This window comes from Mustela nivalis (genome assembly GCF_964662115.1).
Source record: "Mustela nivalis genome assembly, chromosome: 11".
Classification (NCBI taxonomy): Eukaryota; Metazoa; Chordata; class Mammalia; order Carnivora; family Mustelidae; genus Mustela; species Mustela nivalis.
Window position 1 is genome coordinate 76,265,137 of NC_139030.1, and position 14,290 is coordinate 76,279,426.

Genomic DNA, 14,290 nt, shown 5'->3' on the forward strand with positions numbered 1-14,290 from the left:
TGGAAGCAGCCCCCAAGGAAAGGTGAGGGCAGTAAGGTTGGGGGGAAGGTAGAAAGGCTCAATTCGCACAAGAGATGCTTCTGCAATCCCCAGGACACATTGACTTCTTGTCCAGGCAAACACCAGAGGAGGACATGGGGATAAATGCTGTGTGAGACAGAGGTCTTGGGAACACAGGGGGTGCCCCACGTGCATGTATGTGTCTCTCTGCAGGTTGAACAACCATCCTACCAGCTTCTTGGCTTTGGACCTTGACCCATGGCTCCCTTGAACAGTAGGGTCTAGGAGGCGCCAGCAGCAACCTCCTGGTGGGTGTACAGGGGCGCGGTAAGCCTCAGTATGGGGAGCCCTAGAAACTAACATATGTGGTGTGGGTGCTGGTGCCCAAGGAAGGGGATCCCCACAGACCACAGAGAGGATCAGAGCCTCTGAAATGTGGGCAGTAACAATAACTGCTATTCCTTTATACCCATGAGCTTGGGCCATCGTAGTTCTACATATTAAACTGACTTAAAATTTATGATTGGTATTTGATTTCCTTTATTCCTTTTTGACTTGGATATACCATAACGTGGAAATATTATAGATTTTCTTTTAATCAAGGTATGGTTTTCGCAAGCCAGCACGTCCCAATCTATACATTGACTTCTTTCACTTTTTCTCTGCTTAAAAATCCTTCATTACCTCCTTATTTCCCAGATAGTAAACTTCAAATTTCTCGGCACTGGGAATCAGACCCTCAAAAATCCCCAGCAACTTCCCTTCCCAGAATTAGCTTCCAAACACTCTCTCCCAGGCTGTATTTTCAGCCACAGTCTTCTGCCAGCCCACTGGTCCTTTCCCAGCTGCCGCTCCCCAGTCCTCTCTAGTGACTTCTCCGCTATTTGTCTGGAGAAGTAAGTTGGCAACAACTGCACCAAATGACACATTTTCTAAGACAAAGAAAACCTTTGAATATTTGAACATGACTACAGGTAACAGAGAAGCTTCCTCCCCTTTCCTACAAAAGTACATCATTCATGCCTTCCCCCCTGAAAAAAAGTAGAGGTTCAAATCCTACATTTCTGAGCACCAAATTCAGGTCCTGGCTGAGCAGTCATTGGTGGAGTTACTTGGCTAAAGGTCTGTCACCCCCACTGGCTGTAAGTTCCATGAGGACATGGATCATGTGCATTTTCTTCACCACTGTCCGTGCCTGCTATGGAGCAGTCTCTCAATAAAACGATTGTCAAATATTAATGAAGATTGAATGAATGAATTAGTAAATGAATGGACTTGAATCCCCCAAAGTTGTTGAAAGCTGTAATTACCATTTTGGAAGCTTCTGCAGATCTCAAGTAAGTCAGGATAAGCCTTTAGGTTTGTGTTGCTGAACAGTGCATCCAGAACTGTCTTGTCAAATGTCTTCTCCAGTTCACAGAGCACACGATAGACCACATTTTGCACTGGGACCTGATTACTACAAGCTTCTTCATAATTCTTAAAAATATTGAACAGAGAATTATGTAGATATGGATTTGCAGGTTATAGAAGATGCAGATTGTAGCCCAGACCACCTGTTCTCTTATGAAACGTTAGAATGTCGCACGTTTGGATGACTTCTTAAATAACCATCACAAAAATAGACCCTTATTTGAACGTCTCTGACACTGATGCACAATTGAGGGAGGAATTTTGAAGAATAAAGGTGGCTTCAAAGTCGAATGATTGTGGAGGCTTCAAGAGCCTGGCTAGGATGCTTTAAGAGTGCTAATGACTGATAATGAGAGGCCATTCTGTTGATGGGACAGTAACCACTGCCCTCCCACCAGAACTGACCTGCCCTGAAGGGCTCCAGGAATTCAGGTGACCACTCTCCCCTGCAATGAACGTGGCCAAAGGGCAAAGAAAATTCATAAAGACAAAGAGAAGGCTTGTCCTCAGTGTCCCCAGGAAGACCCATTATTAACCTTCACCTGTGTCCTAGGGCTCCAGAAATTTCTGAAGAGCAAGAAATGATTTTGACTGAGAATGTAAGCATTTGCCTCTGGATTTATCCTAACGTGACCCAGCTTGCCTGTGAGTTTCAATCATCTTGGGTTCAGATGTGTCATATAAGAGGGCTTTGTAATGAAACATCGCCCAGTTCATTTATTTGCTTTTGGTTCCTGTTACTCAATTGTATAAATGTACCTACGATGCACTGTAGCTTTGTAACATCTCCAGTCCCAATCCAGCTCCATCTCCACCACCATGCCTTTCCCCCTACATTTCCTACAGAAGAAGGAATGTTTTCTGTGTTGCTGTTTCTCCTGTCACCTCTTAACTTACAGGATGGTGGCGGTCCCCACCCACAGAAGACCCTTGGGCCTGTTCATTGCACCCCGCAGTCTGGCAGAACATTGGTGGGGCTGGGTATCATAAGAAAAGTCTCACTTACTTCGTACTTTTGCTCAGAGATAAAGCCACGGTCTCGGAGGCCCATAAGGAGAGGAAATGGCTTATTTATTGCACTTGCAATCTCCACCTTATTCTCTTTGAAGAACGTAAAAATAAATTCATAGAAAGCCTGCTCCTCTGGGGTTTGGTCTTCTAGGTTCTGGTTCTCTGTGAACATCCTGAGAAACAAAGACACATTACGAATTGAGTTTCCAAGAGGCCTGTAGTGAGTGGAAGATTTTAGACATGAAAGACAATCACGGGAGAGCCAATGTGTATCCAATAGTGTTCTTGTGGAAGGACCAGAATAAATGGAATTTGTTTACTGATAGAGTAATCAAGGATGCAGTAGAAGAAGACACTTCACTTAAGAAAGACTTGTATGTGAGGGGCGCCTGGGTGTCTCAGTGGGTTAAGCCTCTGTCTTCAGGTCAGGTCATGATCCCAAGGTCCTAGAATTGAGCCCTGCATCAGGCTCTCCTCAGCAGGGAGCCTGCTTCCCCTACCCTCCTCTCTGCCTGCCTCTCTGCCTACTTGTGATCTCTGTCTCTCCAATAAATAAATAAAGTTTAAAAAAAAAAAAAAAGAAAGACTTGTATGTAGCAGTGAAAGAGTTCACCCTGAGATAATCAAAACTACTGAGAAAGACTTTACCTGAATATTCTAAAGAAAACATTGAATTTAAAAATGTTAACATCTTTATAGAAATTGATATGATACTGTGATAGCGAATTTTAGGTGTCAACTTGAAGGGGATTTGGGGAAGAGAATAACACTTAAATTGGTAGATTTTAAGTAAGTATGCCGTCTGTAATGTGGGCCTCATCCAATCAGGCAAAGGCCCACATAGAACAAAAAAATTGACCTTGCCATGAAGGCCCATATAGAACAAAAAGACTGAAGAAATTCACCCACAGACCACTTTCAGACCAGAACTACACCATCAGCTCTGATGGTACTCCAGCCTGACAGCTCCATGGCAGATTTTGGAATTGCCAGGATCCATGGTCATGTGAGCTGATTCCTTTTATTTTTTTAAGATTTTATTTATTTATTTGACAGAGATCACAAGTAGGCAGAGAGGCAGGCAGAGAGAGAGAGAGGAAGAAGCAGTCTCCCTGCCGAACAGAGAGCCCAATGTGGGGCTTGATCCCAGGACTCCAGGACCATGACCCGAGCCAAAGGCAGAGACTTCAACCCACTGAGCCACCCAGCCACTCCATATATACTGTTTTTAAAAGAAGTTCAGAGACAAAAAAAATACAAAAACAACTAAGATAATATTATAGAACATAGCACTGAACAGCAAGGTGTTTTTTCTTTAAACAAGATATGCCTGATTTGTTTGCTTTTTTCCATGTATCACTATATTTATAATGTGTCCATATTGATATTTTTAAGTCAAATCAGTGCATTTTAATTGCTGTGTAATAACATTTTACATAAATATAGACGACATTTACCTAATAATCCTTTACTGGTAAATGTTTAGGTCTATTCCAATTTTTTGTTCTTATGAGCAGTATTTTTGTGAACATCCTTGTTTAGATCTCCTTATGTGAACATAACAAGAATTCCTTTAGCTTATGTACCTAGAAGTTAATTGTACAGTAATTGGGTATACCATCTTCAAACTTTTAAGTTGCTAAGTTCTTTTTCAAAGTGATTGATTAGTTTACAGTCTTGCCAGAATTTCACAAGAGTTTTTCTTTAGACCTTTGTAGACACTAAGTATTGTCATACTTCAAAACTCCAATCATGATGGCTGTAAAGCCAACTTAATTTTGTTTTCATCTACATCAGGAAGTATTTTCTGCAGTTAAAAGAACACATGCAGGAAGTAGCAGGCTGAGACGACATCAGGTAACAGAAGACCAGCTAAATAGCTTATCAAACCATTCTGAACACCTACAAATCCAAAAGGAGATCAAAGATAAAAAAAGCAACAATTCTAGAAACAAAATTGACCACTTTCTGAAAGGTAGATCAGCGGAGAAGTGAATCCAAAGCGACGGGGAGATACATCACGGGGGAAGGGCCCAGCTCCCGGCAAATGGCAGAGTAACAGAGCACAAAATCAGAACTTTGAAAGTCTGCTCCACCAAGGGACATCGCTCCTGAGGCTAAACCGGGGTGAAGCCCACGCAGGGACACATGGCCTCAAGTCCCGTGGGGTCACAGAAGGATCGGGGCTCTCTGAATGTCATAGAACTCACAGGTATTAGAGCAGGGAAGCCGGCTACAGAGACAGAGCCGAGGAGTGAGCTCTCAACTCAGGGTTACCTTGAACCATAATCCGTGGCACAGGCCACTGCTCTGTGAGTGGGGTCCCTACAAGATCCGAGGAGGCACCCCCTGGAAGAGTTCAGGGATCTGCAGGGTTTGGAGACTCTAGGCAGAGCAGCAGGCCAGAGACAGAGATGCTTGGTCACAGGCTGGGTGAGCTCAGAGCGCGGCTGGGGGCCAGGGAGACAGGAGTAATTGAGCACTTTCCTCTGAGGGTGCACTGAGAAGTGGGGCTCCGAGCTCTCGTCTCCTCTGGGCTGGAGATTGGGAGGCTGCCATTTTCATTCTTGTCCTCCGGAATTCTACAGAAAGCGTTCAGGGAACAAAAGCTCCCAAAAGGGAACTTGAGCGGATTACTTAACCTGGCCCCTGGTAAGGGCGATTAAGACACTTCAGAATCACTACAACAGGCCCCTCCCCCAGAAGATCAATGAGAAATCCAGCCAAGACCAAGTTCACTTACCTAGGAGAAGAGCGGAATTCCATAGGAGGAGAAAGCACAGCATGGAATTCATAGCTTTCTCCCCATGATTTAGACTTGCAAAGTTAGTTAATTTTTTTAATTGTATTTTTTTCTTCTACTAAATTTTTTTTAACTTTTACCCTTTCCTCTTTTAACATTTTTACCCAGTTTATCTTAACAATACCTCTCATTTAAAAAAAAAAAAACAACCTTTTTTGAACCTTCATTATTATAGTCATATTTTGTCCTTCATTGTATCTAACTTTATTTTTTGTATAGCCATAGGGTTTTTTCTTCTAAAAAATTTGGGGTACAACTTCTTCTAATAGATCAAAATACACCCTAAATCTAACACCGGGCTTGTTCTAGTCTCCAGCCTGAGCAAATTTTCTCCACCTTCTTTTTCATTATTCTCCCAACCAACTTACCTTATCAACTTCTTTTTTAGAAATTAAAAAAAATTTTTTTTCATCTTTGTAGTCATATTCCATCCCTTCATTGTGTTTACCCTTATATACGCTTTTCATTCTTTAAAATTTGGAGAGGTAATTTCTTCTAAGAGACCAAAATACTCCCAAAATTAAGTGGGTGACCCTGTTCTAGTCACCAGTCTAATATATACACATTTTTTCTTTTTTATATTTTTTCTTTATTTGTTTTCTTTTTTTAATTTTTTTTTTCTGAACTTCTTTTTACATGCTTCCCCACCCCCCCACAATTTGGGGTCTCTTCTGATTTGGTTAAAGCACATTTTCCTGGGGTCTTTGTCATCCTTTTAGTATTTATTTACTTCTTCATATATTCTTATCTGGACAAAATGACAAGACGGAAAAACTCACCACAAGAAAAAAAACAAGAGGTAGTACCAAAGGCTAGGGACCTAATCAATATGTCAGATCTAGAGTTCAGAATGACAATTCTCAAGGTTCTAGCTGGACTTGAAAAGGCATGGAAGATATTAGAGAAACCCTGTCCAGAGAAATAAAAGCCCTTTCTGGAGAAATAAAAGAACTAAAATCTAATGAAGTTGAAATCAAAAGAGCTATTAATGAGGTACAATTTAAAAATGGAGGCTCTTACTGCTAGGATAAATGAGGCAGAAGAAAGAATTAGTGATATAGAAGACCAAATGACAGAGAATAAAGAAGCTGAGCAAAAGAGAAACAAACAACTACTGGACCACAAGGGGAGAATTCAAGAGATAAGTGATACCATAAGACGAAACAACATTAGAATAACTGGGATTCCAGAAGAAGAAGAGAGAGGGGGGAGCAGAAGGTATACTGGAGAGAATTATTGTAGAGGATTTCCCTAATATGGCAAAGGGAACAAGCATCAAAATCCAGGAGGTGCAGAGAACCCCCTTCAAAATCAATAAGAATATGTCCACACCCTGTCATCTAATAGTAAAATTTACAAGTCTTAGTGACAAAGATAAAATCCTGAAAGCAGCCAGGGACAAGAGGTCTGTAACATACAATGGTAAAAATATTAGATTTGCAGCAGACTTATCCACAGAGACCTGGCAGGCCAGAAAGAACTGGCATGATATATTCAGAACACTAAATGAGAAAAACATGCAGCCAAGAATACTATATCCAGCTAGGTCATCATTGAAAATAGAAGGAGAGATAAAAAGCTTGCAGGAGAAACAAAAACTGAAAGAATTCACAATCACCAAACCAGCTCTACAGGAAATATTGAAAGGGATCCTCTAAGCAAAGAGACACCCTAAAAGTAGTAGACCAGAAAAGGAGACAACATACAGTAACAGTCACCTTACAGACAATATAATGGCACTAAATTCATACCTCTCAATAGTTACCCTGAATGTAAATGGGCTATATGACACAATCAAAAGACACAGCGTATCAGAATGGATAAAAAACCAAAACCCATCAATATTCTGCCTACAAGAAACTCATTTTAGACCTGAAGACAACTCCAGATTTAAAGTGAGGGGGTGGAAAACAATTTACCATGCTAATGGACATCAAAAGAAAGTCAGGGTGGCAATCCTTATATCATATCAATTAGATTTTAAGCCAAAGAATATAATAAGAGATGAGGAAGGACTCTATATTATACTCAAAGGGTCTGTCCAACAAGAAGATCTAACAATTTTAAATATCCCCTAACATGGGAACAGCCAACTATATAAACCAATTAATAACAAAATCAAAGAAACATATCAACAATAATACAATAATAGTAGGGGAATTTAGCACTCCCCTCACTGAAATGACAGATCATCCAAGCAAAGATCAACAAGGAAATAAAGGCCTTAAATGACACACTGGACCAGATGGACATCACAGTTATCTTCAGAACATTCTATCCCAAAGCAACAGAATATACATTCTTCTCTAGTGCACATGGAACATTCTCCAGAATAGATCACATCCTGGGTCCTAAATCAGGTCTCAACTGATATCAAAAGATTGGGATCATTCTCTGCATATTTTCAGACCACAATGCTCTGAAGCTAGAACTCAACCACAAGAGGAAATTTGGAAAGAACCCAAATACATGGAGACTAAACAGCATCCTCCTAAAGAATGAATGGGTCAACCAGGAAACTAAAGAAGAATTGAAAAAATTCATGGACACAAATGATAATGAAAGCACAATGGTTCAAAATCTGTGGGACACAGCAAAGGCAGTCCTGAGAGGAAAATATATAGTGATACAAGCCTTTCTCAAGAAACAAGAAAGGTCTCAAATACACAACCTAACCCTACACCTAAAGGAGCTGGAGAAAGAACAGCAAAGAAAGCCTAAACCCAGCAGGAGAAGAGAAATAATAAAGATCAGAGCAGAAATCAATGAAATAGAAACCAAAAAAAAAAAAAAAAAAAATAGAACAAATCAACAAAACCAGGAGCTGGTTCTTTGAAAGAATTAATAAGATTAATAAACCCCTGGCCAGACTTATCAAAAAGAAAAGAGAAAGCACCCGAATAAATGAAGTCATGAATGAAAGAGGAGAGATCACAACCAACACCAAAGAAATACAAACAATTATAAGAACATATTATGAGCAACTCTATGCCAACAAATTTGACAATCTGGAAGAGATGGATGCATTCCTAGAGAAATATAAACTACCACACCTGAACCAGGAAGAAATAGAAAGCCTGAACAGACCCATAACCAGTAAGGAGATTGAAACAGTCATCAAAAATCTCCAAACAAACAAGAGCCCAGGGCCAGACGGCTTCCCAGGGGAATTCTACCAAACATTTAAAGAAGCACTAATTCCTATTCTCCTGAAACTATTCCAAAAAATAGAAATGGAAGGAAAACTTCCAAACTCATTTTATGAGGCCAGCATCACCTTGATCCCAAAACCAGACAAGGATCCCATCAAAAAAGAGAGCTATAGACCAATATCCTTTATCAAAACAGATGTGAAAATTCTCACCAAAATACTAACCAATAGAATTCAACAGTACATTAAAAGGATTATTTACCACGACCAAGTGGGATTTATTCCAGGGCTGCAAGGTTGGTTCAACATCTGCAAATCAATCAATGTGATACAACACATTAATAAAAGAAAGAACAAGAACCATATGATAATCCCAATAGATGCTGAAAAAGCATTTGACAAAGTACAGCATCCCTTCCTATCAAAATTCTTCAAAGTGTAGGGACATAGGGCACATACCTCAATATTATCAAAGCCATCTATGAAAAACCCACTGCAAATATCATTCTCAATGGAGAAAAACTGAAAGCTTTTCCACGAAGGTCAGGAACACAGCAGGGATGTCCATTATCACCACTGCTATTCAAAATAGTACTAGAAGTCCTAGCCTCAGCAATCAGACAACAAAAAGAAATTAAAGGCATCCAAATTGACAAAGAAGAAGTCAAATTATCACTCTTTGCAGATGATATGATACTGTATGGGGAAAACCCAAAAGACTCCACTCCAAAACTGCTAGATCTTGTACAGGAATTGGTAAAGTGTCAGGATATAAAATCAATGCACAGAAATCAGTTGCCTTTCTCTACACCAAATACAAGACAGAAGAAAGAGAAATTAAGGAGTCAATCCCATTTACAATTGCACCCAAAACTATAAGATACCTAGGAATAAACCTAACCAAAGAGGCTAAGAATATCTACTCAGAAAACTATAAAGTACTCATGAAAGAAATTGAGGAAGACACAGAGAAATTGAAAAATGTCCCATGCTCCTAGATTAGAAGGAGAAAATGTCTATGCTACCTAAAGCAATCTACACATTTAATGCAATCCCTATCAAAATCCCACCCATTTTTTCAAAGAAATGGAACAAATAATCCTAAAATTTATATGGAACCAGAAAAGACCTCAGTTAAAGGAATATTGAAAAAGAAAGCCAAAGTTGGTGGCATCACAATTCCGGACTTCAAGCTCTATTACAAAGCTGTCATCATCAAGACAGCATGGTACTGGCACAAAAACAGACACATAGATCAATGGAACAGAATAGAGAGTCCAGAAATAGACCCTCAACTCTATGGTCAACTCATCTTCAACAAAGTAGGAAAGAATGTCCAATGGAAAAAAGACAGCCTCTTCAATAAATGGTGTTGGGAAAATTGGACGGCCACATACAGAAAAATGAAATTGGACCATTCCCTCACACCACACACGAAAATAGACTCAAAATGGATGAAGGAACTCAATGTGCGAAAGGAATCCATCAAAATCCTTGAGGAGAACACAGGCAGCAACCTCTTCGACCTCAGCCCAGCAACATCTTCCTAGGAACATCGCCAAAGGCAAGGGAAGCAAGGGAAAAAATGAACTATTGGGATTTCATCAAGATCAAAAACTTTTGCATAACAAAGGAAACAGTTAACAAAACCAAAAGACAACTGACAGAATGGGAGAAGATATTTGCAAATGACATATCAGATAAAGGGCTAGTGTCCAAAATCTAGAAAGAACTTAGCAAACTCAACACCCAAAGAACAAATAATCCAATCAAGAAATGGACAGAAGATATGAACAGACATTTCTATAAAGAAGACATCCAGATGGTGAACAGACACATGAAAAAGTGCTCCACATCACTCAGCATCAGGGAAATACAAATCAAAACCACAATGAGATACCACCTCACACCAGTCAGAATGGCTAAAATAACAAGTCAGGAAATGACAGATGCTGACGAAGATGCAGAGAAAGGGGAACCCTCCTACCCTGTTGGTGGGAATGCAAGCTGGTGCCACCACTCTGGAAAACAGCTTGGAGGTTCCTCAAAATGTTGAAAATGGAGCTACCCTATGACCCAGCAATTGCACTACTGGGTATTTACGCTAAAGATACAAACATAGTGATCCGAAGGGGCGTGTGCACCCGAATGTTTATAGCAGCAATGTCCACAATAGCCAAACTATGGAAAGAACCTAGATGTCCATCAACAGACGAATGGATAAAGAAGATGTGGTATATAAACACAATGGAATACTATGCAGCCATCAAAAGAAATGAAATCTTGCCATTTGCGAGGACATGGATGGAACTAGAGGGTATTATGCTTAGCAAAATAAGTCAATAGAAGAAAGACGACTATCATATGATCTCCCTGATATGAGGAAGTGGAGATGCAACATGGGAGGTTTGGGGGGTAGGAAAAGAATAAATGAAACAATATGGGGTCAGGAGGAAGACAAACCATAAGAGACTCTTAATGTCACAAAACAAACTGAGAATGGCGGTGGTGGGGAGAGGATGGGAGGGAAAGGGTGTTGGGGTTATGGACATTAGGGAGGGTATATGCTATGGTGAGCGCTGTGAAGTATGTAAACCTGGTGATTCACAGACCTGTACCCCTGGGGCTAATAATACATTATATGTTTATTTAAAAATTTAAAAAAAAAACACATGTAGCGCACATGATCTGCCATCAAGGCATCTCAAACTGTGCCTCAGCATTCTTTCCCTTAATCCTGTTCTGTCTGGTATGTTTCTTGAGATTCCATTGTATAATATAACTAAAATCACTGACAGTTGGGGCACCTGGGTGGCTCAGTAGGTTAAGCAGCCAACTCTTGATTTCAATTCAGGTCATGATCTTCGGGTGGTGAGGTCGAGCCCCAAGTCAAGCTCCAGGCTTAGTGTGGAGTCAACTTGTCCCTCTCCTTCTGCTCCTCCCTCCACTCATATTCTCTCTCTCTCTCAAAATCACAGACTTAGGGGCTCCTGGGTGGCTGAGTCGTTAAGCGTCTGCCTTCAGCTCAAGTCATGATCCCAAGGTCCTGGGATCAAACCTCACATCAGGCTCCCTGCTCAGCAGAAAACCTGCTTCTCCGTCTCCCACTCCCCCTGCTTCTGTTCCCTCTCTCACTGTGTCTCCCTCTGTCAAATAAATAAATAAAATCTTTTTTTTAAAAATCACAGACTTAAATGAAACCATGCAATGAATGCTATTCTGCTACACAGTATTCTGTAAGCAGAATATTAAACTGAATATTCTCTGCCTAGAAAAATCCTACTCTTTTTCAAGAACACCTTGGTTATCACCTATAAGAACTTTTCCTCACATTCTCCTATCTAACATGTTCCTTAATCTGTTTGCCTCTATTAGACAGAGCGAGATCATTCTTGGTTATTCCAGATTGTTCTTTGACCCTACTGTGTGGTATCATAAACAAGGATGGTAATATGAAGTTTTGCAAAAGTCTGTTCAATTTGCCCATTCCACAATGAGCCTGCACAAAGACAAGTACAGACCCTGGATGCAGATCACTTGAGGACAAATCCTGGCTGTGCTTCCTACTTGCTCTAACCTTGGCCAGCTTTCTGAGATTCAGTTGCCTGATGTGACACAGAAGTAGTGATAATATCCATTTACAGGATTTGGGGAAACTTGAGTAAGATGTGTGTTGAGTATTTACAACAATTGTACAGCAAATCTTCCTAGTGAACAACAAATGGAAGAAATCTCAAGGAAAATGTACAAGAGGTAGCTCTCTCACACCCATCTGTACCTGCAGGGGTAAGAATGGCATTCTACATCATAAAATTAGGTTAGAGATGCCCTCCCATAAGATTTCAAGTAACAGTCACAATAATATATGTTTTTCTCTGGTCTAATATAGAGACGTGTCTATATTAAAAAGTATAACTCATTGTTGTGTATCTAAACCTGTCCATGTAAGTGTTCTCTATACATGGAGATCTGTAAGACCCCTGGATTCCAAACACTATGGTCAAGCCTGAGAAAAATAATTTCTAAACCGAAAAAGCTTTGTAATTCTGGTTCTTAATAGGTGGTTCCCCTGGCTGATAGTATCTTAATAAACCTCTCTATAATTCTAAAAGGTGTAAACACTTGTACAATTTTTCTATCCCACATTAAGAGGGTCATTGGGACTTCCCGTTATAAATATGCATTAGAACAGAATGAAACCCATTCCTTCCCTGAATTCCTTTAAAAAAGAAAATGACTTCTGGTTAAAGCTAGTTGACCCAAGACAAGTGCTTTGCCCTCAGACTAAAGAGTTCGCTAAAATGGAAGTAAAGGAATTAAAGGCACAATAACTAAGGGAAGGGAGTTAGGTGAGAAATTGAAATCAAAGTCTGAAAGAACAAAAGTGGTCTGGGTGCTAACTGCTGTAGCTGGTGGCCAAAGACCCCAGAGGCAAGGAAGGAGTCCATCCAGTATATCCTACAGCCCCTGAGAGGCAGTGGGGCCTGGGAGGCAGACTCAAGCATTCACCAGCAGGATTACTTGAAAGGCAAAATACTGAACGCCCCCATGCGCATCCATGCAGGAGATTCGAGGCTGCTTAAGAAAAATAGAGATGACTCGGATGGGAAAAGCCTTCAACCTCAGGCATTTGAGATTCACAAAGCCAAAACCACAGATTTTCAAGTCCATCTCATTTAATGGAGTTCCACACTAATACCTCAGTCCCTTGCCCTTAAGTAGGAACAAACAACAGGCCACAAGCGTTTGCACAAACCTACCACAAGAACGAGTAGAACCAAGATGAGCAAAGAATAAAAATGACCCCAGCATACACAGAAATAGTGCTGGGGACAGAAGAAAGTTTCCAAAAAACAAGTATTGTCATACAGATAGGAGCATATATTGTTTCCAGGATGACATGAAGAAAAATCAGAAAATAAGAACACAGTGGGCCTGGAAATTTGAAATGGTTGTTAAGATTAAAAAAGAGATGACACCTGTCAGTGCAGCAGGGCGGGGCGTGATGGGCTGGGCGGTCACGCACTGAGCCACCGGGCTTTGGTTCGGTCGTTTCAATAAGCATCTTCAATATCAGTGGTTCTGCTGCCTCGAAACACGGCAGGGCTCCTCCCCTGTCCCTTCCATTTATAGTTCTCTGGGAGAGTTCTATCTTTCCGTTTTGGGTTTTTTGTGTGTGTGTTTTCGTTTGCATTTTATATCTTGTATTTATCCCCTGAACACATTTTGTACTTTTTTTTTCTTTTTTTTAAGAAAAGAAACTCGTTTGTGTATATATAGATATTTGCATGATATACTGTAGTCGACGTTCGGTTCCTCAGAAGGTCTTGCTACTGTCAGGTGTACATCCGTCATAACTGTATTAAACACATTTCATATGTAAATAAACGTGGGACATTGGTAATAAATAAATAAATAAATAAATAATAAAAAAGAGATGACAAAAAGGTTAGTGAAAGTGGTTATAAAATAAGAAAAATTTCCCAGAACACAGTGGGGAAAAAAAGGGGAACCTAACCAACTAAACTTGAAACCCTCAATGCCTAAAACAATTATTCAATTCTACAGATTCAGAGGTAAAAGGAAATGACTCAAAAATATATACTCTGTTCAGTTATTCATGTGTGAAGGCAAGATACTTGTGCAAGGTACACTGTGCTGAGCAGAGCATAACCTACACCTAAAACTAATGTAACATCGTGTGTCAACCAAACTTCAATTAAAACAAATCATTGTGCAAAGGCTCAAAAAATATTTCTCTCCTGCACCATCTATGTTGGTCACACAATTTTCTTTAAGATTTTATTTATTTATTGGAGTGAGAGAACAAGGGTAGGGAAGGGGCAGGGCGAGAGGGAGAAGCAGACTCTCCTCTGAACAGGGAGCCCAACACCGGGCTCGATTCCATGACC

At 40.3% G+C, this 14,290-nt stretch overlaps 1 protein-coding gene across 50 annotated transcripts in view; it reads right to left on the reverse strand.

Annotated features, from left to right (window-relative positions):
* The window catches only part of SP140 (SP140 nuclear body protein), a 73,650-nt gene that overhangs the window by 50,302 nt on the left and 9,058 nt on the right, over positions 1-14,290 (reverse strand). For all 50 annotated transcript variants that reach the window (XM_082690841.1, XM_082690830.1, XM_082690836.1 and 47 more), the window contains 2 exons: positions 2,420-2,597; positions 1,311-1,479 (listed from right to left, as the gene is read on the reverse strand). In XM_082690841.1, coding sequence (XP_082546967.1) covers positions 1,311-1,479; positions 2,420-2,597 — 347 coding nt within the window. The remainder of the gene's footprint in view (positions 1-1,310; positions 1,480-2,419; positions 2,598-14,290) is intronic.